Genomic DNA, 26,066 nt, shown 5'->3' on the forward strand with positions numbered 1-26,066 from the left:
CTGCTGCCCTCACCACCCGCTGCAGTTTCCTCTTGTCCTCCGCGGTGCAGCAGTTGAACCAGAGTGTGCAGCAGTAAGTCAGAAGGCTCTCGATGGTGCAGTGGTAGAAGTTTACAAGCAGTCTTTGGGGTAATTGGGCCTGACGTAGTTTTATGAGGAATTACAGCCTTTGTTGTGCTTTCCCTACCTGGTGGGAGATGTTTGTGGACCAGGTAAGGTCGGCCGAGATGTGGACTCAGAGGAACTTAAAGCTTTCTACCCTTTCTACCTCCTCCCCATCAATGTAGAGCAGGGGTGTCGAACTCCAGGCCTCGAGGGCCGGTGTCCTGCAGGTTTTAGATATCATCCTGGTCCAACACACCTGAATCAAATGATTAGTTCATTACCAGGCCTCTGGAGAACTTCAAGAAATGTTGAGGAGGTAATTTAGCCATTTGAATCCCCTGTGATGGATCAAGAATACATCTAAAACCCGCAGGACACCGGCCCTCTAGACCTGGAGTTCGACACCTGTGATGTAGAGGGTAGAGTGCTCAGATCACTTTGTTCTTCTGAAGTCGATTACCATCTCCTTGGTCTTGGCTGTGTTCAGATGCAGGTTGTTGTCATCACACCATCGCTTCAAATGCTGAACCTCCTCTCTGTAGACTGAATCATCGCTGTTGTCGATCAGTCCTATGACGGTGGTGTCATCAGCAAATTTTATAATGGTGTTACTGGTGTGGATTGGTGAACAGTCATGGGTGAAAAGTGTGTATAAGAGGGGACTGAGGACACACCCCTGTGGGACGCCTACGTTCAGAATGAGGGTGGAGGAGGTGTGCTCTCCCATTCTGACGTTCTGGGGTCTGTTGCTCAGGAAGTCCAGAATCCAGCTGCACAGTGAGCTGCTGAGTCATGAGTTGCTTAGTTTATTAACCAGTTTGTGGAGTTGACCTGTATTGAAGGCAGAGCTGGTCCACAACCATCATTCTAACACAGGTGTTGCTACTGTCCAGGCGTGTGAGGGCTTTGTGAAGAGCTGTTATTATGGCGTCCTCTGTCGACCTGTTTGCCCTGAATGTAAACTGGTGTGGATCGAGGTCTGCAGGGATGGCAGCTTTAATGTGCGACATGATGAGTTGCTCAAAACATTTGGTAATTATGGGTGTTAAAGCAACTGGACGATAGTCATTCGAACAGCTCACTGCGTTCTTCTTGGGCACTGGAACGATGGTGGCTGACTTAAGGCAGCACTCTACCAGCTACATCATCATGAACAGCTGCCTTCCTCGCGTTGACTCTGCATAGTGTGGCTCTAGTGTGGCTGCTCCAGCTGGATGGGAGCGTGGCTTCTTTTATGCCTTTAACCAGAGGTTGGTGTGCCAATGTTTTAACGAGCTAACCGCGCTAACGCGTTGATTTTGTGTTACACTGTGCTCTGCAATTTGTCAAAAATGTTTTAATACGACTTTGGTACTAAATGATGACATCTGGGACACAGCATGACTAAGAACTCTCTTTTTGTTCTTACTTTATGGCTTTAAAAAAATATCAAGATATATATCGTATATCGCCATCCAGCTAAAGAATATCAAGATATGAATTTTGGGTCATATTGTCCAGTCCTATGCTGTATACATCCAGAGACTAAGCAAAGCAGAGCGGTGTTAGCTAACTTAAATGGGTGGATATAGTAGCAGAAACACACGGGCTCGGGATAGCGGTGGATGCTGATTTATTTACAGTGATAGGAGAATATGGGATGGGGCTATGTACAGTGACAGGGAAAATGTGCGAGGAGACGGAGCCGAGGTATGCGGGAGGATAGGTGGCGCACCGGAGCAAGTTGGAGAGCTTACTTGAAACAAAGAAATACAGGAGGCTGGTGCAGAAGGAAAACAGGCAGGAAGACGGATCTTTAAACATACAGCACAGTAGCGTGGAATCAACAGACTTGTCTAGCAAAAACACGTTACCGCTTGTGGAAGTGACAATACTCCAACACCGGACGTCCGTCACACAGCTCCATAAATGCTCCCACTGATGACATCCGATGCGCCGCAGGTGTGCCGGAATGCCATCAAGCACCACCCCGCCTACCTGTGGGAAAAGGGAAACAAAACCCAGGAACAACAATACACACGCCCACCAGCTCCTAATAAGCGTCAGTCAGAAAGGGGAACCCAAGGCACAGATTCTGGGCAGAAGAAAGATCTTGAGGACACCACATGTGCTACTCCAGTACATATTGCAGATTACTCACCCAGAGCCCGACCACAGGCAATGCGAACTCTTCAAGAGGTAACATTGAGGAGGGAGTTTAAAATCTGTGGGCAGATTGGAGAGCATGGGCAGAAGGATAAGTAAAGTAAAGAGACAGTGTACGGCCCCCACGCTAAAGAGAAGAGATTAATGTCACATTTTTCTGTTTTTACAGTTTTCTGTCAAAAAATAAATATGTTGCACGGGAGATGAGTTGCCTCATCATTTCAGCGGTGTAACATATATGATTCACTCACTTGCTGCACATATTGTCCTCTTTGTATGTATCTACTTACTGTATATAATGTTTTTCTCTCTCTATTTTCCACAGTCGAGGAGCGTATCAGGTCACAGAGGGTCCCATTGCTGTGGAAGACATCATGCCTCGTTCCTGTACCAAAGACGCCACGTCCCATTGGCCCCAGGATTACAGACCTGCCATCTTCAGAAGTTTTCTGATGACTCTGCGGTGGTTGGGTGGATCGGGTGAGGGTGATGAGTCAGAGTAGCGGGCTGTGGTTAACTCCTTTGTCACGTGGTGCGAGAGAATTATTTGCAGCTCAACGTGGCAAGGACCAAAGAACTGATTGTGGATTTTAGGAGGACCAGGAAACCTGTGACCCCTGTTTCAATCGAGGGGGTCGATGTGGAGGACTATAAATACCTCGGAGTACACAACGATAATAAACTGCACTGGGTTAAAAACACTGCTGCACTCTTTAGATGAAAGAAAAAGGAACAAGAAGTTGATTTTACATGTGAATGAGAAAATCAGAGGGATGCTCTGGTGGGTAAACATTCATTATCACCCAGCGGAAGAAGATGGATGGATGATTCCTAAATCTGTGGATAACCAATCAAACTGTGCTCTCATCACATCATTATGTGATCTGAGGATGATGAAGTTCCTCTGATGAAGCACAGACAGCTGATACAAACACTCTGTTTAACCTGTTGCTTCGGTTCTTTGGAGGTTTGTAAAGAACCTGAGAAGAGTTCTCATGTTCAGACAGTCTGTATGACGAACTCCAGGATGATGTCAGAGGGGGTGGCGGCTGAGGAGCAGGACTCCTCCCACACATGCTACAGAGTGCAGCACTGAGACTGACCTGCAGATGGCGCCACACTGACACAAATCAGAAGCCTGAGCTCCACAGCCTGAACCCACAGAGACCCCCACCCACAGCAGCACAGAGCAGTGACCGCCCCGGAGGAAGAGGAGGAGTCCCGGTGCTGAATGAGCGGATTATTCAGGTGAAGCTGCTGCAGAGGAACACAAGCTCCTCAGTCTGGTTCGTTTTCCAGGAGTCGCAGAGGAGGAGAACCATCAGAGGAGGAGAACCATCAAAGGAGGAGAACCATCAGAGGAGGAGAACCATCAGAGGAACATCAGAGCTGTGAGTTCACTGCTTGTCCTTCTTCTCTCTGTGGTTCTTCAGACTCAAGTGTGACTTTTTCCTGTGTTTTAATCAAACGCACCCAGACTCTGGGGTGGGCGGGGTCAGCGCTGCACCAGGCTCCTGCTGGTTAAACAAACACTGAGCCCAGATCAGTTTATTAGTGTTTAATACTGAGACGTCCATCAGAGATAACGAGCAGCTGAAGAGCTGCTTCTTCTTCTCTGCTCTCTCTCCTGCTGCACGCGTCACAGAATCAAACAACAGTTTAATGATCAGTCGATTAATCAGAGCGATTAGTTTGAGGTTTGCAAACATGTTTCAGGCCAGATGTTTAACTCTGTGCAGATGTGGCGCTTTGATGTTTTTCTCTTTGATAATTTTAATGTTTTTACTTTGTAAACTAAATCAGTTCAGAGGAGCTGCGTCAGAGTTTGAAAGCATCCTCTGAACGATCACCTCGTCCCTCATTCACTTTCATCTTTAGCTTTTCTTCATGTTTGGCACTAAAGTTGACCTCAGTTATTATCTCATCTTATTTTCGCTCCTTGTGTTGTTGAGTCTCTGCTTTCTTCTGTCTGTATCATCAGTGTGGTGACCTCTGACCTCTGTGATATCTCTGTACAGTGTTTTAAGATGAATCAAAGTGCAGTTAGTGTGGTGGGCTATGATCTCTGAATTTATACAAAGCGGTCGGTTATGAAGACGATGAGCAGGTGAACGACCCCTCAGCCACAGACTGATGATGAAACCAAGCAGCTCCACATTAATCCTGCAGTAATAATCATTTTACCCTCTGATGTAAGAAATACTTCATCATAGTCACAGACTTTTATACTTTACAGTGCTGTGTTACTGCTGTGGTGTCACTACAGCACTGAGTCCTACAGAATGAAGCCAGCTTGATGCGACTGTAAGGACCGCTCAAACCTTTCAGACCTCATGCAGCAGGTTTTTAATGTTAATGAATATCAGAGTGTCAATAACAAAAGGTTATCAGATCAGAGTGGAGCCTGCGTCTGTCTGAACCTCGAGCAGAGTTTAAACAAGAACAAAATCAAATCTGAGAGAAAATCCAGTAAAGACGCTGAAGCCTCTTCAGGCAGGGAGCTGCCAGCAGCTCGGGTCAGCAGGTGTTGCTCCTCCACCTGTAGATGTTCCTCAGCACTGGTGGAGGTTTCCTTCACACAATCAAAACTGAACACGACATCTAAAATCATCAGTTAATCCTCACCATCAAACTCGGACGTCTTTTTAAAGCTCCATGAAGGATTTCAGACTCAGTCACTGTGAGACTTCCTGCATTTCAGGGCAGAGTATCTAAATCCCAGGCACAGATCCATGTCTGCATGTTGTTGGGACGTTGTTGGAAAGTTGTTTGGATGTTATTGGGCCGTTGTTTAGATGTTGTTGGATGTTGTTAGGATGTCATTGGGTTGTTGTCGGGATGTTGTTTGAACGTTGTCGGGACATTATTTGGATGTTATTGGGATAATGTTGGAACATTGTTGGGATGTTGTTGCGAAGTTGTTTGGATGTTGTTGGGACGTGTTTGGGATGTTGTTAGGATGTCGTTAGTTTGTTGTTGGGATGTTGTCGGGATGTTGTTTGAACGTTGTTGGGACGTTGTCGGGACATTATTTGGATGTTATTGGGATAATGTTGGAACGTTGTTGGGATGTTGTTGGGATGTTGTTGGGATGTTGTTGCGAAGTTGTTTGGATGTTGTTGGGACGTGTTTGGGATGTTGTTGGGACGTTGTTGGGATGTTGATGTATGTCTGGTGTTTGCTTGATGTTTCACGCCTCTGTGTCTCAGTGGAGATGCAGTGCTGATGCTGCTGCACAGTGTGTGATATTACAGTGTGAATGTGGGAAACAGAAGCTCGGCCTGCTGCTGCTTAGTTGTAGAGGATGTTTGTGAAACGGTCGACTGACGTGAAGGAATCTCCTCTGATTAAACAGCCGACCTCAGACCGACCGGAGTTTGCTGGGAAGTTTCAGAGCACTGTGAACTCACCTGCAGCTCTGATTTCACAGCCTGATGCCTGATCTGATCTCTTCTTATCTTCTGCTGCTTCCTGTCTCAGGCTGGCGTCTCATCGTGTCTGAGCCTCACTCATCTCGTTCCTCACATTAAATGCAAACTGACTTTAAATATGACCGATGGTAGCAGCTGTCTTCCTGCAGCAGGTCTGGGATGAGTGCTAACTCTCTGACTGTTCATAAAGGTTTTCACTGAGAGAAGAAGTCTGCGTGATCGCAGTGAGCAGCTGATTCCTGTCTCTGAGTGCAGGCTGGCTGTAAACGCTGCAGCACACCTGTCTGTTCAAACACACGTTCATCACCACAAATGCTTTCAGGCTACACAGAAACAGCAAAATCAAAGTTTCACATGAACACACACACGTACAGTGAGAAAAGACTTGAAGCTTATTTACAGACCACTCCGGGAAATGTTTGGATTTGAATTGATGAGGTCATGGTGGGGTGGGCAGGGTCAGACTGTGAAAACATTTCTACTCGGTGAAAATATCTGCTATTTGGATCATGTTCTCCATATTTAGTGAAATATTTGCAGGCTTTGTGTAAAACAAGCTGCTCACAGGTAGTGAGGGCTGACCTGCTGACAGAATCACAGAGCTGGTATTGAGCTGCGAGGTCTCAGGACTTCCTCACAGCTCTGCTCTGTTGGTAGAGCTGATGTTGCATCAGGTCATGTGATCCAGCAGCCGAGTGCAGCTGTTGAAAGTCAGAGTTTGAACTTTGAACTTTAGAAAGTGAGTTAGCAGCTCCGACCGAGGGGAGGCTTCTGTGTTATTTGGCTGCGTTGGTTCAGCATGACAAACAGGAAACAGTTTTTCCTCCTGATAATGAACTCTGCTAATGACAAGCGCAGATGGGCGAGTGAGCTCCGCTCAGTCGTTCTCTCTCTCTGCCACTCAGGGTGGAGCTGAGCTGCTGACTGCAAACATTCATGTGTCGCTGCTCTATGTTATCTCTGTTATCTCTGTTATCTCTGTGTTATTGATCTTCTGTCAGCTTCTCTTTGTTTTCCTGCTGTTTGTGTCGCTCCACCGACGTGACACCATCTGTGAGAAAAGCTTCGCTCAGGCTCTCTGTGACCTTCAGAGCTCTCGCAGGCCTTCCTGTTTGAATGCTGTCTTCTTCTTCTGTATCTTTGTTGGCAGTGTTGGTCAAGTTACTTGAAAAAAGTAATCAGTAACTAATTACTGATTACTTCCCCCAAAAAGTAATCCTGTTACTCTACTGATTACTTATTTTCAAAAGTAATTAATTACTTAGTTACTTAGTTACTTTTTAAAAACACGATTTACAACCTGAACAGGTGATAAAGCGATAGATCTTTCAGCCCAATTCTACTTTTTCTGCATAATCCATCATACAAAATGTAATCAAATGGAAAAGTCTCTTTTTAAAACTTGTTTTATTAGTTTTAATCTTTAAAATGTAAAAATTTAATTATCTGCAACATTCTCTGACTGGAAGAAATTTGTTTAACATTTAAACCTATTTTCTGCACATTCCAGCACATAAAATAAAAATATTTTTTGTGTTTACACTCACTCTTTCAAATAGATGCAAGTAAAACACAGCAGAAAATAAATAAAGTCAAAGACTAGCGGTCCTGTTGCTCTATTTTCACCTGTAAAGCAGGAGTGGGGTAGGCGGAGGTTTACCCTGGTGCAGGTGTGCCGCGGTCAGTGGAAGACTCCGCGAGTTTCTCTGTGAGTTTCCCATTACGTCGTAGCTACTCGGTGCTTGTTTGGAAGTTTAGGGTTTTTTTCGCTGTAAAAAGAAGTTTTCTTCCCACGCACAGCGGACACTAATGTTTTTGTCACTTTTTATGGAATCAAACTCAAAGTAAGGTCAGTACTTCCACGCTTTAAACGCTGCACGCTCATACTCTCTCCCACAATCGATATATGATCCATTGTTGATCTGCACACAGCTGTTGTCACGAACGTCGCACTCGCTTACGTCACTGTCATGAGACATTCTCGCAAAAAATCACGGTTTTAGTAACGCAGTAACGCAGCGTTCCTACGGGAAAGTAATGGTAATCTAATTACCATTTTTGCAATAGTAATCCCTTACTTTACTCGTTACTTGAAAAAAGTAATCAGACTTTAAACTTTAAAATTTAATCCACCTGCTCTGAGTACTTTACTGCCCATCTCTGGTTGTTGGTGCTCTGCAGCATTTCCAGCACGTTCTCCTCTGCAGGTTTCGGTACATTTAATCCTGTTCATGGGACTGTGGCGGCTCATTGGACATCTTTAACCTTCACACCAACTAAAACCCAAATATCTTCACACAGCAGTCTCGCTGATCTTTCATCTTCACGTTCTTGTTCCTGATCGATGTATCCAGAAACTGCAGCATCTAACCTGTGTTCACTCCTTGAGAGAATGAGCACCGACGTGCTGTCAGAAGCTTAGCATGAACTTTGAACCTGTTCTCAGTGTTTTTCATTCAGGCTGAGCTGCAGCTCGTGTTCGGTCAGATGGAGGTTTGTGTCTGAGCTCTGAGCTGGAGAGAAAAACACACGATCAGGACGAGACAGGAAACAAAAGCTGACATGTTGATAAAACTGTTATTTCAAACAGAGTTGGGTGTGTTTCGTAACTATTAGACCTTATAAGGCAGCAGCAGAGAGAGGGTCAGAGCTGCAGACTGCCGCTGTTTGCTCTGAAAACACACAAAACATCCAGCAGACACACAGCGACCAGCCGGCAAACACTGAGCTAATGTCCAGCCAAAAGCCGAAAATATCACCAACATACAACGACTGTGAAGCCAACAGTGAGCACGCTCTGAGCTGACATCACAGCAGTAACCATCCGACAGCCCCTCTTGCAAGTGAAGGCCCACCGGAGCCCACTGGAGGGCAGGCATGTATACTGCTCTGTCCTCACCCAGGACCAGTTTGCCTTGGGAGGCCAGTAGCTCCTGGGTTCATGCTGGTGTGGTAACCACCACCATGATGAGGTGATTCACAGGTAGGTGTGTCAGGAACCACCGCACTCATCTGATGCTGAACAACTACAGATGCTACTGATACTCACAGCCGTGTCGGGTGTTACAGGTCATCAGAACAAGGACTGAGCTGCAGATGAAAATACGGTTTCCTCAGAGTCACATGATCAGCTGATCACATGATGCCTCTGAGGTGTGCACATGCTCAGAGCATGTTTGTGATGTCACTCTCTGATGGTTGTTTCCTCTGATAGGAGAATGACTGACGTGCGGTTGGCTTCAGTTTCCACCGTCTCCAAGGTTACAAGCCTGTCACAAGGATGCGGTTCCCACGGCAACGAGCCTCCAGCTTTCGTCCTTCCTCCCCGTAATGCCCGGGTCACGCTGGGGGCAGAAGCTCGACTGGAGGGCAAGGTGAGACTCTGATTGGTTCTTTTTACCTCTAAACCTGAAACAGTGAACAGCGTTTACACCTCTGAGGTGGTTTAAGGTGGACTCGACACCGTGAAGATAACTAAGATGTGAGATATTTCCACCTGCTCTGAGTTCGGACGAGCTGAGAATGAGACGTCCCGGCACTCTGAACTCTGGATGAAGCCGACCTTCAGTCTCTGGAGGTTCATCAGAGCCGATGTCAGCAGCAGCTGAGCTGTTCAGACATGCAGCCTTTCTTATCAGACGGAGGTTTCAGCCCACTTTAAACTCTGGCTTTGTATAAATAGTTGTTTTCCTGTGACCTGAGCGAGCGGTGCCAGCGTGCATCAGGAAGCTGTAATCACCACAGTTTGACCAAATATAAACATGGAGGCTAGAAATGAGGCTCTGTGTATGAGGAAAGCCTCAGGAGACGCTGACGCCCTCACAGACTCACAACAGACTGAAGATCAAAGTCAGACTGGCTCATTTTAAACGACTCACTTTAATGCAGAAAATTAATTGTTAAAACTTCATGATGATTTATACGTGTTAATATATCATTTCCTCTTTTCTGAGCACTTTGCAACCTGTATGCCTTCCTCTTATTTTTGTATATATATTCCTCTTCATTATTATTCAAGGTTCAAGGTTCAAGGTTCTTTATTTGTCACATGCATAGTTATACAAGTATAACACACAGTGAAATGTAGCCTGACACGCTCCTCGACATGTGCAAAAAAAATTGGGGGGGTGGAGGAAGAACATTATATATATATATATATATATATATATATATATATATATATATATATATATATATATATATATATAGTATATACATTATTTATTCCTGCACAGTCAAAGGAGCTTGGAAAGAAAAGCGTCTGGACTTCTTTAAGTTGCTTGAAGACGTTTCACCTCTCATCCGAGAAGCTTCTTCAGTTCTAAGGTCAAATGGTGGAGAGTCCCAGATTTAAACCCAGTGGGAGTTTCCCCCCACAGAGGGACAAAAGGCCCCTGATGATCCTCTAATCACATGAGCCAAGGTGTGAAACTGGGTGTGGGTCCCAATCAGCCAGAGTTTCGGGTGAGTTCATTGTGAAACCTGGCCCCACCTTATCATGCGAATTCCTGAGGTCAGATGGTCCGAGGATGTGAGTGGGCGTTAAGGCGTCTGGGGAGGGATCTCAAAACTGGATTATAGGTGGCAGAGAGTTGGTGTGGTAGAACTGAAGAAGCTTCTCGGATGAGAGGTGAAACGTCTTCAAGCAACTTAAAGAAGTCCAGACGCTTTTCTTTGCAAGCTCCTTAGACTATGATGACCTGGATGACTGAGAACCTTCACAGACTTGTTCCTGCACAGTTGGTGTGGAGCACCTACAATTCTGTTGCACATGTACAATAACAATAAAGGGCTATTCTATTCTATTCTATTCTTCTCTTCAACATAACACTGAAGCAGGACTTGAGGACAGACACTCGGTGTGGGAGGAATGACACGATTTGTGTCTGGATCTTTTTCCAGAATAAAGTGCTTCACCGATCTGAGAGACCATAAAAACAGAGCTCACAGCAGCAGATCATAAAAGCAGGACTGAGACAGAACAAACATCCCAACTTTAAAGGACACGTTTAAGGCGGTTCGCTGCCAGCCACAGAAATAAGAGTGAGGAGGATCAGGCTGAACCTTCATCACAGGTCAGGAGACTGTGTTTGTATCTGAGAGTCTGAAAGGCTGGAAGGATGTGAGAGCGGACGGATTAACATTTCTTCAGTCTTGTGACCGGCTGCATCCTGATGTGAAGCCTCCCAACAATCCCAGCACACCAAACGCTCTGTTTCTGCTTTATTTGCTCTCTGAAGTCATTTTCTGTGTTTGGCCCGACTTTAATCAGCGGCTCTTACGCTGCTCTGGTTTCCCCCGTGGTTTTACACCAGTTTAACCACTTAAAGACCCAATCGCAGCCAAACTGGACAAGTTTCACCTGAAGGCAGCGCTCTTCATTTCTGCCTCAGCTCCTCTGGCTGTCTGCTGACTGCATGTGAAGAATCCCAGGACACCTGAATGCACCACAAATCCCCAAACATGATGGATGGATCTGCAAAGCCTGATGGCAGCTGAAAGTCCTCAAACACATCTGTCCACCACATGCTGCACACACACACACACACACACACGCTTGCTTTCCTAGTTCTGTGAGGTCTTTAGTCCTCTTCGAGTCCTGCAGATTCGGTCTGCTTGTCTGCTTCTGTCACGCTGACCTCAAACCAAACACACACTGTATATAAAAGATGGACACAGCCTCCATTATGCCGGATGAGTCAGCTGGATGAGTCTGTGTAAAATCAGCTGATTGCTTTTCTCCATTGTCTGAATCGTTCAGGTGCGCGGCCATCCTGAGCCACAGGTCACATGGTACAGAGAGGGAAGGGCCATGATTGGTGGAGAGCACTACATCGTGGAACGGGGTGGGCGGGGCAACTTCAGCCTTTTGGTGAGAGGGGTCACGGAGGAGGACCTGGGCAGTTACACCTGTCAGGCAACCAATCAGGCGGGGAGCCGTCAGGTTACCGTGGAGATCCTTCTGGAAGGTAAGAGCGTGAGCAGCTCTGACAGGAAACAGTCACTGTGTGGAAAACGTGTTCGTATGGTTTTCCTCTGTGGACATGTGACACCCACACTCGTTATGCCCTCATTTTATTTCTGCTTGCTGCCTTGTTGGTTCAAATAAAAACACTCATAACGTTTTTTAAAGGTTTAACGAAAGCTCGATCTGATGCTCTGATGTTTTTCCACCTGCAGAGAATTCTGGGAAGAAATACGTCGTGCCGCCGTCCATGAAAGCAGGGTGAGCCGTGCAAACAGCTGTGAGCGCGACGTCTCAGAGGACACTCCTTTCACACAGCTCTGAGTTTGGCTGAACGTTTTCCTCCCAAACAAAAAACACTGCTCACAAAAATGAAAGGAACACTTTGAAAACTCATCAGGCTCGATGGGAAAACCTGGTGCTGGACTTCAGCACTGATATGGACCGGGTCGTGTGTCAGGAGTCACATCGATTCATTTAATTAAAAATGATCAACGTGCAGAGGCTGAATTCAAACATCCCAAAGAGTTAAAATTAAAATTTCATTGGAATCAGTGAAAACGGTGCTCACTTATCCATGTCTGCCTGTGGGGGGCTGTGTGTCCCTCCATGAATAAGCCTCCCACACATTCAGGCATCATCCTGGAGGAGTTGAGCTACCTAAGCAGCCTCTGCAGGGTCCAGTCCTCACCTCATGCTACCAGCATGGAGACCAGCCAATGCAAAACTAGTGAAAAACAGTCAGAAGAGAAGAGGAAGGAAACATGTGAGTGTCCTCCACCCGTGAAAGCATTCCTGCTCTGGGGGCTGTGTCCTTGTTGTTAGTTTCATTAACACCAAAGCAGCTGAACCTGATTAACACCTCCTCTGATACTGAACCAATCAGATCAGTATCCCAAAGTTCACTGACTTGATGTCAAACTCAGATTAAAAAGTGCTCCTTTCATTTTTTCAGCAGTGTGTAAACACCAGCATCCAAACAGCAGGGGGCGCTGCTGCACAGGGTTGCACTCCATGCTTATAAAGAAGTAACTGCTAAGTGCTGATCCCAGAACTCCATCTCTCACGATTCCAGGTGTCGCTCTGCAGCTCCTGCTGTGGAGAACAGGCCGAGCATTTGGAGTGAGAGTCCCCCAAAGTTCATCAACAAACCGAGCCGAGTGTTTGCCGAGCCGGGACAGAGCGCCAAGTTCTCCGCCAAAACCACAGGACGCCCACAGCCCAGGGTCACGTGGCACAAGGTACGAGGAGCTTCAGATCAGAGCTGCAGAGGAACAGCTGAGAAGCTGTGGGATCTCAGTCTCACTCGCAGCGGCGGCTGGAGGACAGATTCTTTGTCCGCTTTTACTGATTAACTCAGTATTTACTGTTTGTCTCTCAGGGGGAGGCGGAGCTTCAGTCTGGTGGGCGGGTCAGCATGTACGAGCGCTCAGGCCTTCACTTCCTGGAGATAAAGGATGTGATTGTCCAGGATGCAGGAAGTTACAAGTGTTTGATCAGCAACGGTTCCGGAACAGCGACTGCCTGCGCCGAGCTTACCGTCCAAGGTGAGGCAGCCAATCAGAGTCGTTCAGCTGCTGCACGCGCTCATTTGTCATTATTTAAAACTGCAAACCAAACGCTGCAGTTCCTCTGCTGTCCAGCAGAGGCAGCAGTGAGTCAGCCCCACGTTAAAACATGTTTACAGCCTGATGTTGAGCAGCTGGTGGCGGTGAGGCGCTCTGAGCGTGTGACTGTGTGGATGCTGATGATGTGGACGTTCTCTCTCTCACGTGTCCTCCCCTCTCTTCTCCAGGTGCTCCTGACGACTCGTCCAGGTGAGTGCTGTCATGTCTGGATGTGTTAACAGTAAGAATCCCTCAGAGCTGTTTCCTGTCTGAAGCTCTGGTGGACGGACAGCAGCGTCCCTCTCAGAGCTTCGTCAGCTCCTGGAAAACGTGGCTCCTCTTTCCTTTGCTGCTGCTAAAGTTTTCCAGCTGAGTTTGAGATCTTTTGGCTTCACGAGCTGGAAACTTGTCCTGGAAAACTGCTTGAGTGTTCACAGCAGCAGGTTAGAGGCAGCTGAAGGAAGCAGAGGAGATTCCTCATCAATCTGAACTCCTGTGGGGACGCTAACCGGCAGGTTTCACCTTTCAGAACCTGCTGCAAATAATCCGTCTGAGGTTTCTTACTGTCTGACCGAAAAGAGACGTCATAAAAATAAATCCACCAGTAAATCAAATATTTCCAGACTGCAGAGAATTAAAAACATGCTGTCACACGGGGACAGTCACCGCGGTAATGAGGACGGCATGTTCAGAATCATCCACTCTGGTTCCTCCTGCAGGACCGGCCGGCCCACTGACGACCCACAGACCAGAACCAGGAGCCAGAAGGAGGGCAGAGCTGCTCCCAGCTCCCAGCCCGAGGAGCAAGAGCCCAGACAGGCCGCCTCCTGGAGGAGCGAACCACCTGCACAGCTCCCTCTGCTGGCTGAGAGGAGAACTGCACCTGATCAGGTTATTTTACTACTACTAATAATAATGTTTCTGAAACTCATGCCATCTAAGGCAGAATAAATGAAAGAGAATGACATGAAGTGAAAGAGCTCCTGCTCCCCTGCAGGTCCGGTCCATCGACGCTCCTGATCCAGATCAGACCTGCTCGGTCCAGCAGTCAGGACCCGGCTCAGATAGCAGGTCAGAACTTGGATCAATTCACTTTTATTTAAATGTGAAGTCACATCCACTTTCAGGTGTGTTCAGGATCACCTGTGTGCTTCAGGCCGGTGAGGACGTCCAAGGCGGGTTCCAACCTGCGGTTCGAGGCCGTCCCCCTGGACCAGGAGGCCACAGAGGGAGCTCAGGTCACGTTCACCTGCCAAGGTGAGAAACGCCTCAGACTGTGAAGCTGGAATCACTGACACGAGGCAGCTCTGAGCAGATGGTTAATGATGATTTAAATAAAGGTTTCATTTCAGGTCTCAGCTCCTCCACAGCTTTACTGTGACTTTAAGATCCTGTGAGTATGAGCCGCCTCTCCTCTTCCTCACAGTGTCCTCCTCTGCTGCCGGGGCCGTGGTCACCTGGCTGAAGGACGGGGGGCCCGTGAGGACGGGATCAGGTCTGCGGCAGAGACGAGACGGCACCCGTCTCACTCTCACCGTGGAGAGGGTGAGACGGGTGGACCGGGGCACGTACAGGTGTCAGCTGACGAACGCTGACGGGCTGACGGTGGACTCTGCAGCGTGGACGCTCCTCGTGCACAGTGAGTTCCTCCTCACATAGACTAAAGGACCTGAAATGAAACCTTTATTTAAACCATCTCCTCAGAGCTGCTTCATGATGGATGGGGGGGGTGGATGAATGGATGGGGGGTGGCCATCTACTGTTCGGAAGGTTAGTGGTTCGATCCCTGGCTCCTTCCTTGGGCAAGATACTAACCCCAAATTGCTCTCAGATGCATCCATCAGAGAATGAATGCATGAATGTTAGTAAGGAAGCACAACAATCTTAGAAGACATGCGTGTATGGGTGAGTGTGACTGGGTGAATGTGGCGTGTTGTATAGACCGCTTTGAGTACTGTGGGAGAGCAGAAAGGTGCTGTGTAAGAGTCGGTCCATGACCCTGTGTGGATGCATAGATGTTGTAACGCAGGGCAGAGGAACAGCTTCACTCTGAGGCTCAGAGTGTGATGACCGAGTCCTCCAGCAGAGGGCAGCACTGACTCTCACACAGAAACACAATCATGGTCCAACAGGAAACTGAGGACATACTCCATCCTGACCTTTGACCTGACCTTCTGATCAGAGAGAGAAAAACAAACACACACAGGACAGAAATGTTTGTGTGGGAGAATCTGAGACGTTTGGAGTGAAGCAGGAAGAAGACGAGTGCACTCTGAACTCACAGGAAGTGTTTCATCAGCTCACCTGAAACATGTGGACACCGTGAACGTTGACACCTGCTCACCTTCATGACAGGAACAGGCTGCAGTGAGCAAACACCAGTTTATGGTCCATCATAACTGTAGCAATGACATAAAGTCTGAAAATAGAGTCTGGGTTTCAAATCTGTCTTTACTTTAAAACAGAAGAGTCGTCGTCACAGAGCACCCACACCCGCAGCATTCACACCACAGTGTAGTGGGCTCCTCCATCCTTACTGGAATCCTGCAAACACACAGCACCTCCACAGAGGTCAGAGGTCATCTTCAAGAGGGATGAAACCACCTGCAGAGCTGCTGCTGGGGAAAGCGTTCAGCTGTTAAACCCACGAGCGGCTTTAGTGTTATTATCTCTGCAGACCTGCAAACACCTCCACCTCCTCCATCCACTCATACAGATCACCTACAGTCACCGTGACTCCTTCATCAGCATGAAGCAGATTAACTGATTACCAGAGTGTGTGTGTGTGTGTGGTGAGGTTACTCACACCGTCTCGTTACCTGCTCTGTTCCAGTCGTTTCGATTGGTCAGAATCATGAAGCTGATGTAACCACGTGGATCAGCTGGAGTCACAGCTCAGGTTTTTCAGCGCCGTGTCGTTGAACCGCTGAGCAGAGGCAGCAGAGAGCCGAGAGCCATATAAAGACAAAACACGCAGCAGCAGCACACACACACACACACACACAGAGTAAGACTGAAGCCGACCCAAGAAGGGCATGCAGAGGGAGTCCACAGCTTCATCAGGCGGTGGGGACTCCTCTCAGCTCTGCAGCTGATCCCAGGTCTGCCTCGGCTGGACAGCAGCTACAGAGTGATGCTGACTCAGAAACTCTTTGGTCTGGTTATATTTGCTGCTCTTTAGTTTGCGGCCCAGGTTTGTAAGAACATGGTTTCATAAATAAGTGCTGAGTAAACACTGCAGTGAAATATGAAACACTTTGGTAAATGGCGTGCTTCTGTCACTCTCCCATCCCGACTGTCACTTCCTCCTCTTCCTGTCGTCTGTTTTTCCTGATCTTCTGCTCTCGCGTTCACACTCGGCCCTCTTTAAACTGCTCTGTGGACATGAAGATGGATGAAATGAAAGGTCGGCCGCTATCAGCAGATTTAAAATGATTAAAAACAGATTACCACCTGTGAGGAAGTGACTCGTGTGTGCTGATGTTTGCAGCCTGAGCCTCTCAGCTCAGGAGCCTCAGTTCATCTCATTCAATGCTCACACAAGTTTGTTCATGATGAGACTGTTTTTGTTTCATTCATCATATCGTTTCCTTTTCTTTATACATTTTGTTCCACGTGACGGTAACTGATTTATTTCACTGATATTATTGCAAATAACGGGAACGTGGAGCAAATCTTATAAAACTCCTGCCTCTGATAAATGTTGCAGACCAGAAGGAGATCTGCTGAGCTTAGTCACAGTTTTCAGTGTCTTACCTTGTTCAGTCACCATGGTAACTGATACTGAACATCTCACCTGGTCCGGAGCAGGCGAGGCTCACAGTTTCCAGCACAGTGTGTCTTTAAAGTGGTCACCAGTGATTCCACTGTAGAAACATGAACAGTCAGAGCTCTGTTGAGCCAACCATCCCTTTAACGTTAACCAGTAATGACTTCATGAACTTCTTCACAAATAAAATTTTTATCATTAGAGAAAAAATGACCAATAATCATCCCACAGATGTAATATTATCTACAGCTACTCTTAGTACCATTGATGTTAAGTTAGACTCTTTGTCACGATCTGGTTACAGGGACTCAAACGCAGAGCGGTTAGGTGTCTCCAAGGTGTAGTTTATTTACAGTGCCAGTGCAATATATGTACAGTGAAGGAATCCAAAACTCCAGGGAATCACAAGGTAGCTCTCTCACACTCGCTCACGTCTTCTTTGCTCACACTCACACACGTTCACACGGCAGGGAGGTCGCAGGTCCGGGGGGGGGGGGGAAGATCTGAGGCAGAAGAGAAGGGAAGTCACCAACAAATCACAAATTATGAAGCACAAGTCCACAGGCGCTGTGAGAACACTAACGTCAATAGTACAATCATCCAGCGACGAGAGGATCTGTGTTCCAGCCTCAAATAGTGCTCCCGGTGATGACAGGTGATTGTTGTCAGGTGTGTGTGGGCCAAGGGCGGGAGCCCACAGTGAGCTCCGCCCAGGCAGAGAGGGAGAGAACAGAAACAGCAAATGTAGCCTTGTGGGGCCGACCGGGCAGGCACGGAGACCATGACACTCTTTTTCTCCAACTGATCTTTCTGAGTTAACTTCAATAATTACTTCCTCCAAACCATCAACGTGTCTTTTAGACCCCATTCCTACAAAACTGCTCAAAGAAGTCCTGCCATTAATTAATTCTTCGATCTTAAATATGATCAACCTATCTCTAATGATCGGCTATGTACCACAGGCCTTCAAGCTGGCTGTAGTTAAACCTTTACTCAAAAAGCATCTCTAGACCCAGCAGTCTTAGCTAATTATAGGCCAATCTCCAACCTTCCTTTATATCAAACATCCTTGAAAGAGTAGTTTGTCAAACAGCTAACAGATCATCTGCAGAGGAATGGCTTATTTGAAGAGTTTCAGTCAGGTTTCAGAGCTCATCACAGCACAGAAACAGCTTTAGTGAAGGTTACAAATGAAAGCTTAGAAATATGGTATCTAAGCAGATTCTTACTCTGGATGGCATTACCTTGGCCTCCAGTAACGCTGTGAGGAACCTTGGAGTCATTTTTGACCAGGACATGTCCTTCAACGCACATATTAAACAAATATGTAAGACTGCTTTCTTCCATTTGTGCAACATCTCTAAAGTTAGAAATATCCTGTCTCAGAGTGATGCTGAAAAACTAGTTCATGCATTTATTACTTCCAGGCTGGACGACTGTAATTCATTATTATCAGGAAGTCTAACTTTCTGATTTCAGACTGTTTAGCTGATCAGATGTGATGAAATAATAGAAACCAGAACGCTGCTGGTATCACAGCTCCTGTGGATGAATGTAGCTCACAGACCTCAGTCTGGGTCCTGCAGATGCAGCTCTGTGAATGTGAAAATTATTTGTGGTAATGTTTATTTTTCATCACTCACAATATTTTATATCTTCCTCCCACCTGGACTACTCACGTAAATTTTATCATTAATCTAAGACCCGCGTGATAAAATATAACCACCGCTGTCGTAACACCAGCTCTGTGACGTTACTGAGCTCAAAGCAGAAATCAAAGAAGCTGCTGCAGGAAGAGTTACTGCCCTGATGGTTTCTGGACTTTATTTTGAATGTAATTTGCTGAATAGTGCAGAATTTCATTTTATTAGAGGGATGAGTGAGAGCAGCATCAGTCAGCCAATCACTGATCAGCGTGTTGGAGAGGAACCTTCATCGCAGCTTTATAAGGACAATCAGGCATGCAGCAGGAAATCCCCCACTCAGTACACACACACACACACACACACACACACACACACACACACACACAGTGAAATACCAGCGGGTTCCCACAGACAGCAGATTTCCATGTGAGGACAATAAAGTCTCATCTGCAGTCTGAGAAGAATCTGTCTCGGCTGCTGAAGTCGTTTCACTCAGTGAGTTTGTATCTGCAGGTCACATGACTCCTCACAGTGTAGGAGGAAGTGCTCATATCCTTTCAAAATAAAGAACTGCCAAACTACAGCGTGCATCGATCCATCAGAGTTTGAATTCCTGCGCTGGAAACAGCAGTTTTATGGTTTTCTGTTTAACGTGAAGGTCACAGCGTCATGGTTCATAACCTCAGCTGAAGGAGAGCAATATTCACAAACTTTCATTTTCTTTGTAAAAGTAGAGAATTCTGAAACTCCCAAACTAGACAGGCTGGGTCTGCTGCAGCTGTTGTGCAGAACTTTACCAAATTACTTTACCAGCAATGGATGGATGGATGGGTGAAGTGATGGATGGAGAAATGGATAGTGATGAAGGATGGATGGATGATGGATGGATGGACGAGGGATGAAGGAATAATAATAATATAATAATAATGATTGCATTTATATAGCGCTTTTTGAGAACCTCAAAGCGCTTTACAATTCCACTATTCATTCACTCTCACATTCACACACTGGTGGAGGCAGCTACAGGTGTAGCCACAGCTGCCCTGGGGCAGACTGACAGAAGCCAGGCTGCCATAACGCACCATCGGCCCCTCTGACCATCACCAGTAGGCGGTAGGTGAAGTGTCTTGCCCAAGGACACAACGACGAGACTGTCCAAGCCGGGGCTCGAACCAGCAACCTTCTGGTTACAATGGAATGGATGCATGGATAGATGGATGGATGGATGATGGAGAAATGGATGCATGATAGAGTGATGAAAGATTAATGGAGGGATTGATGAAGGAATGGATGGATAAATGCATGGATGGATGGTTGGATGGTTGGATGGAATGATAGATGGAGTGATGATGGATGGATGGGTGGAGGGCTGATGGATGGGTAGATGGATTTTTTTGTCACTGGTGTAAGAAGGAAAGATGAAACCAAAGCCGGCGTTTCAGATATTCAGATTTCTGTTTCTTCACCTCCTCTGCCCCCGCTCGTCTCATCAACCCTGGAAACACCCCAGCATGGAAATATGATTATACTAACTGTTGTTACAGTGTGTGTGTGTGTGTGTGTGTGTGTGTTCATCAGTTAATGTGACGCACACACAGCCGGTGAGCAGTGTGTGTCCTCTCTGGTATTTCTGATATGTACACAGAACAAAACACGCACACACACATTTGTTCCTCCTCACATGAGCGCACACACATACACAGGCATGTTTAATGGACTTTAGTGTGTGTGTGTGTGTGTGTGTGTGTGTGTGTGTGTGTGTGTCTGAGAGAGAAAAGGAAACCCTCGCTCCTTATAAGGAAGAGGACGAGTGAGGCTCAGGCTGGTGCTCTGTGCTCTCTCTCTGCCTCGGGCTAACACACTGAGCTCTGGGTTTGGATTATGATAGTTTAATGTGATTGGCTGTTACACTGTAAATAAAAACAGGAAGTCAAACGTGCATTATTTCCCTTTGACATTTGAAGTATCAGCAGACTGGAGTACTCTCGTGTACTGGAGTAAATGTACTTGATTACATTAGTAACTGCTCCTTTTTCTTCTTTATGTGTTTCCGTCCTGCAGGCAGACAGAGAGGCGGGAGGTCAGAGGTCACAGAGGTCAGAGCTGCGTGTGAAGCTCCTCGCTTCATTGGTCGCCTGAGCGATCTGAAGGTGATGGACGGCAGCAGAGTCGCCATGACGGTGGAGCTGAGCGGTAAGTGTGTGTGTGTGTGTGTGTGTGTGCGAGCTGTGGTATTTCCTGTCTGATCTCTGGGGAGATGGAGGAGATGCGATGAGGGCAGATTTACTTCTTCGTTTCCTCTGAGTGTTGTTGTTGCTCTGATATGATAGCACGCATTGTTTCTGAATTATGAGTTCATTATGAGTCCCCACATTATTAACCCCGCAGTGTGTGTGTGTGCGTGTGTGTGTGTGTGTGTTACATAATGATTTTCCACACTGGGTTTTCTTCTCCATATAAGCTGTGTGAGGATCAGAGGTGCTGTTGCTTCTCTGCACGAGCTTCATTTCCACACAAAACTGAAATTTATGGAGCCACACACACGCACACACACACACACACACACACACACACACACACACACACACACACACACACACACACACACTCCTCGTGCCTATGGTACGACAACTTTTCTCCGTGCCCCTGGTACACTGTGCAGAAACACCTTGCCACACACACACACGCACAGACACACACGCACACCTCTGACCTCTGACCTCTGGATGTTTTTCTTACCCAATCATTACACTGAACTCCCCTGAAGGTCATACTGACGTATTAATAAATAATTGTACTTACTAAATGTGAAAAGTATTTAAACTAATTTTACATCCACAGCTAGAGTTAAAGCAGCTTTACTGAAGCATCCATGAAATGAATCAAATAACAGTGAATTTAGCTTTAAATCACTGACTGTATCTGAATAATGGCGGCTGTGACGGTACTTGACATAATGAGTCCTGCAGCCAGACGTATCTGGATGAGGTGATGGAGTGCAGACACAGATACCTGCTGATCAGTGCTCAACGTCCAATCACAATCCTTGAATTTCACTGTGCATAAAAACTGAAGCTCCGCCTTCTTGGATGGTCTGTTAGTAGTGACCTCACAGCAGCCATGTTATTGGTCAGATGATGTCATTAATAATGCTCCAACTGCACAAACACAGCCCAGAGGTCCAGTTCAGGTGAAACTAGCAAACAGTTAGCAGCTACAGCCACCTGTGTCACCATCCACCTGTCAGTCAAAGAGGCCACGCCCCTAATAACAAATAAACAGGTGAGTTATAAAGACCACCTACCCCTGTACAGGGGTTATGAAGGTGGATAATTATCCATGAAGACCAATCAGTTCGTGTATGAGGCTAACGTCTATGAGGACTGACTCACTGCTGCCTCTGCTGGATTTCAGAGGAACTGCACTTCCAGTTTGCCTTTTTTTTAAAGTACTTTTGATTCAACAACACTAAAATGTAAATTAAATAAACAAAATATTGCCACTCCTTTAATTCTCAAAAATACTGCATATAATAATTATAATATTAAGTAAAAGGATCTTTGGTGCGTACTGGTCTTCACTGATGTGTCCTGATGTTTGAATGAAGCTGTGTGTGGTCCTCAGGTCACCCTCCTCCAGAGCTGGTGTGGCTCCACGATGGGCAGGAGGTGACCGAGTCAGAGGACTTCCAGCTCCTCAGAGAGGGAACCCGCTGCACTCTGCTGATCCACGAGGTTTTCCCCGAGGACACCGGGACCTACAGCTGCCAGGCCTGGAACCAGTATGGAGAGGACCAGACCCAGGCCCGGCTCACGGTGGAGGGTATGCTGCAGTTGCACTGAGACCTGAGTGACACCAATGTGGGGATTTTTGCAATGTTCACAAACACAACAATTACAAACCCACAGCCTTTCTGATCCTGATACCAAATCCACCTTGGCCCAAAAATGTGGTTTCTGTCTTGTACCCTTTATTTGTGTTCTCTTCTTAGTTTATTTTTGTGAAGCTTTTGGTTTCTGTTTTGCATTTCTATTTTCCTCCCGTTATTCTTGGTGTTTGATTATGTAGGTCTCAGGTTTTGGTTTCCATACTCTATTCTGTGTCCAGTCAGTGTCTGTGTCTGCCCTGTTCCCACGTCTCTGTTGCAGTGCCTGCTTATGAGTCTGTGTCTATACGTTCAGTCTGTGTTTCCTGTTTTACTTTGAAAGTCCGTGTCTCATGTTAAAGCGTCAGGTTTTGCATCCTTTGTCTCGTCAGCCCTGATTGCCCCCTCTGTGTTTCTCTGTGTTTCTCTGTGTCCGTGTCGCGATCTACCCTCATCTTGCTGTGTGTTCAGGTTATTGATATTTTCAGTTTAGTATTTGTACTCTCAGTTTTGCTAGGTCTCTGTTTTCCATATAGCAATAAATCTGAGTTTACTTACTGCCTCAGAGTGTCTGCACTTTGGGTCCATATCACCGCTCCTGCCTGCACACAGCCTCTACATGACAAAAAAAGCCAAAGAAAACTCCAGTCCTGTCAGCCGGTGTCTGTCGGGTGTTCAGTGCGATTGTTGCTTTGTTCATGCATTACATGCTTCTTTATTGTCAGAGTCTGAATGGTAACTTATAGTTCATGCAGAGGTTGAACTGGTCTGTGGATCCTGAGTTTGTGTGGATGCGATGTTTATACATCCAAACTCCCGGGATGATCTGATTAGTGTCCATGAGGATTGCGAGGGAGAAGACATCAACCCTCCAGCTGTAACTGAGGATGTCTGTGCTGCAGCTCAACCACTGACCGATCAACTTTGGTGTCATTGTGTTCACACACTATCTACAGTGTATATGTTGGGTTTCCTATGTGAGGCTCAACCACACGACCTCCATATAAACCCCGATTTATTATTGTGGTTTTCTGCAGAGCCTCAGGACGGCGTCCAGCCCTGGTTCATCACCAAGCCCAAAGAGGTGAGCGCTGCTGTTGGTCAGCATGTTCTTCTGTCCTGTGCCATCGCCGGAGATCCGTTTCCCCAGTACACCTGGACCAGAACCGACCCGAGCCGATCTCTGACCTCCGGAGGCGACTATGAACTTCTGCAGAAAGAGGACGTCGTCTCCCTGCTCATAAGGTTTACAGTTAAACGCAAACCACACGCTCTGCAGCTAACCACACCTGATACAGCTAACTCTGTTTTCTTCTTCAGACGGGTGAAGAAGGAACATGGCGGAGAGTACCTGATCAGCCTGAGGTAACAGATCGACAGCCGCCGATACTGTAAACACTCACATGTCATAAAAAGACACAGATTCTGCAGACATGCTGAAATAATCCCAGATGATCGTCAGTACAGAGCTGCAGTGAGGATTACACTCACAGAGGAACCACCAGCCCTCCCCCTCCATAATCTATTCATCCATAACCTCATCATCCACCCCAGCACATACAGCAGTCTGCATCATATTCAAAGCATGACTATGTAACTCGAGAATAGAAGAGAAATCTCCTTCTGCTCATGAAAATCATATGTGATGTGCTGGTGCCAGTGAACATGAAGAAACTGTGAGAGACGGTAAAGCTGCACTTTACCCGAAACACAAACCAACATCAAGGAATTTAAAGGTGCCTAATGCCGCACAGACGAGGTCCTCTGGGTGTTCTTAAGTGACAGTAATACTGAGAACAAGTGCTTAACCAATCAAACACTTGGTCATGTTGGTAAAGTTCCTGAACAGTTCTGGTTCAGGTGTATTGGGGACCTTGGATGGTTGATCTGGACCATCCAAGGTCCTGAAATTTCAGAGCTCCAGATCTCTGAAAAGTTCAGGATCTTTTGATATTTCACGAACTCCAAAGTTCAGATATTTTGGACCAAGTTCCTGTCCTTTCTGAAGTACTACACCTTTGGAGGTAAAGAGAACATCCCCAGAACTTAGTTCAGACCTAATTTTATCCAAATGGTCCCGAACCTGTAGAAAGTTCCTACGATGGAAATGCAGCTTTAAACCTCAGAGTCATTGAGCCATGAGTGACAACATTGTGAGCCTGAAGATTTACTGTCAATCAAACATTATTATTGAAATACACACTTCATAATAATGGATATTTTCCAACTTACTAAAACAGGAAACTGTTGGATCTCAAGTAAAAACAAATTCTGAATGTCCCGAAAGTCATTTACAAACCAAGTCAGTATTTGGATGGTTTCAAAACATCACACTGTGAGCAGTAACAGCTTTGACAGTGCAAAAGAAGGAAAACCTGTCCTCAGCTGGAACAGCTAACATGACATAATCGTTCTAACAAACATCAAACCTGATTCCATTTGTCACGAGAAGGTGTCCTGTGTTTTCTTCAGATCGTGGGGCGAGTGTAGGGTTGCTGTCTGTGAAGTCTTAGCCGTTCAAAGGTTGATGCAGAGCAAATCAAGTGCAGAGGTCATTCTATATAAAAACGACTTTTACAATCAACAGATGACCTGAAGACGTCTCTGATGGCACAGAGGCCGTTTTTTCCACAGATGTGAATACAGGAGAGCTTCGGACTGAAAAAGACAAACAGTTGATCTATAAAAGTAAATATCAGGTTTTCCACATCATAATGTGACTTCTTCAGAGAGTGAAGTGATGATTGAGCATCAAGACATAATGTGATTAGTGCTAACAAAGACAACAAAGACAACAACTTCCAGGGTAATTTCAGTCAAATGTTTCTGAACATTGTTGATCAGGACCAGTGGAGCCTACCTGGTGTCTTTTCCTCTCTTAAAGGGAAAATGTTATGTGCCATTAATGAGAGATAAAAGGATCAGTTTCTCATATGAAGTCTGACGTTGCAAATAGCACAGTGCAGCAGTGCCTGAATGAAAACACCGCTGTGATGAATCAGTGGCGTGGAAGTGGGAGATGGTCTTAGTGCCTGTGAGAAGATGAGAGTGTGCTGCATGTAAAAGATAAACTTTGTGTTTCAGGAACAGCGTGGGCGAGTGCAGCGCTGTGGCCACGCTGTCGGTCACCGAAAGACGAGAAAAGGACAGGAGAGGACGGGACGGCAGCAGGTGAGACCTCACTCACCTGGACACCTGCAGCTGGCTGAACAGGGCGGAGTCAGATTTCTGTGCCGTATGAGCGTGATTGGTTGAACCTGACGAGTTTTTAAAACGTCTCGTTCCCTAAACAGACCTCTGCATCATCAGCATAGAGTCTGACTCCTGTCAGCCCCCCCCCACTATTCCCAGCTCTCTGTTCCTGTTTCCACCCCCTCCTCACACCCACCCACCATTCCCTCCATCCTTCTGTTATTTATCCAGAAATTCCCTAAAGCTTCTCTAATCCGTCCATATCACCCCGACCAATCAGAGCCAGTATTTCCTCTGTGTGTTTACTCTGCTGCGAGTGTTTGCTGGAAGAAACCCCGTTT

At 46.5% G+C, this 26,066-nt stretch overlaps 1 protein-coding gene across 1 annotated transcript in view; it reads left to right on the forward strand.

Annotated features, from left to right (window-relative positions):
* Positions 1 to 2,821: 2,821 nt before the first annotated feature.
* Positions 2,822 to 26,066, forward strand: part of LOC120742188 (myosin light chain kinase, smooth muscle-like) — a 30,884-nt gene continuing 7,639 nt past the window's right edge. The window contains exons 1-16 of the mRNA XM_040045336.1: positions 2,822 to 3,641; positions 8,896 to 9,055; positions 11,443 to 11,650; positions 11,862 to 11,907; positions 12,722 to 12,887; positions 13,028 to 13,193; positions 13,442 to 13,463; positions 13,973 to 14,144; positions 14,251 to 14,324; positions 14,410 to 14,510; positions 14,680 to 14,892; positions 20,730 to 20,861; positions 22,293 to 22,490; positions 23,571 to 23,778; positions 23,854 to 23,898; positions 25,618 to 25,704. Coding sequence (XP_039901270.1) covers positions 3,325 to 3,641; positions 8,896 to 9,055; positions 11,443 to 11,650; positions 11,862 to 11,907; positions 12,722 to 12,887; positions 13,028 to 13,193; positions 13,442 to 13,463; positions 13,973 to 14,144; positions 14,251 to 14,324; positions 14,410 to 14,510; positions 14,680 to 14,892; positions 20,730 to 20,861; positions 22,293 to 22,490; positions 23,571 to 23,778; positions 23,854 to 23,898; positions 25,618 to 25,704 — 2,315 coding nt within the window. The 5' untranslated portion in view covers positions 2,822 to 3,324. The remainder of the gene's footprint in view (positions 3,642 to 8,895; positions 9,056 to 11,442; positions 11,651 to 11,861; positions 11,908 to 12,721; positions 12,888 to 13,027; positions 13,194 to 13,441; positions 13,464 to 13,972; positions 14,145 to 14,250; positions 14,325 to 14,409; positions 14,511 to 14,679; positions 14,893 to 20,729; positions 20,862 to 22,292; positions 22,491 to 23,570; positions 23,779 to 23,853; positions 23,899 to 25,617; positions 25,705 to 26,066) is intronic.

This window comes from Simochromis diagramma, unplaced genomic scaffold (assembly GCF_900408965.1).
Source record: "Simochromis diagramma unplaced genomic scaffold, fSimDia1.1 OVJJ01000055.1, whole genome shotgun sequence".
NCBI classification, from domain to species: domain Eukaryota; kingdom Metazoa; phylum Chordata; class Actinopteri; order Cichliformes; family Cichlidae; genus Simochromis; species Simochromis diagramma.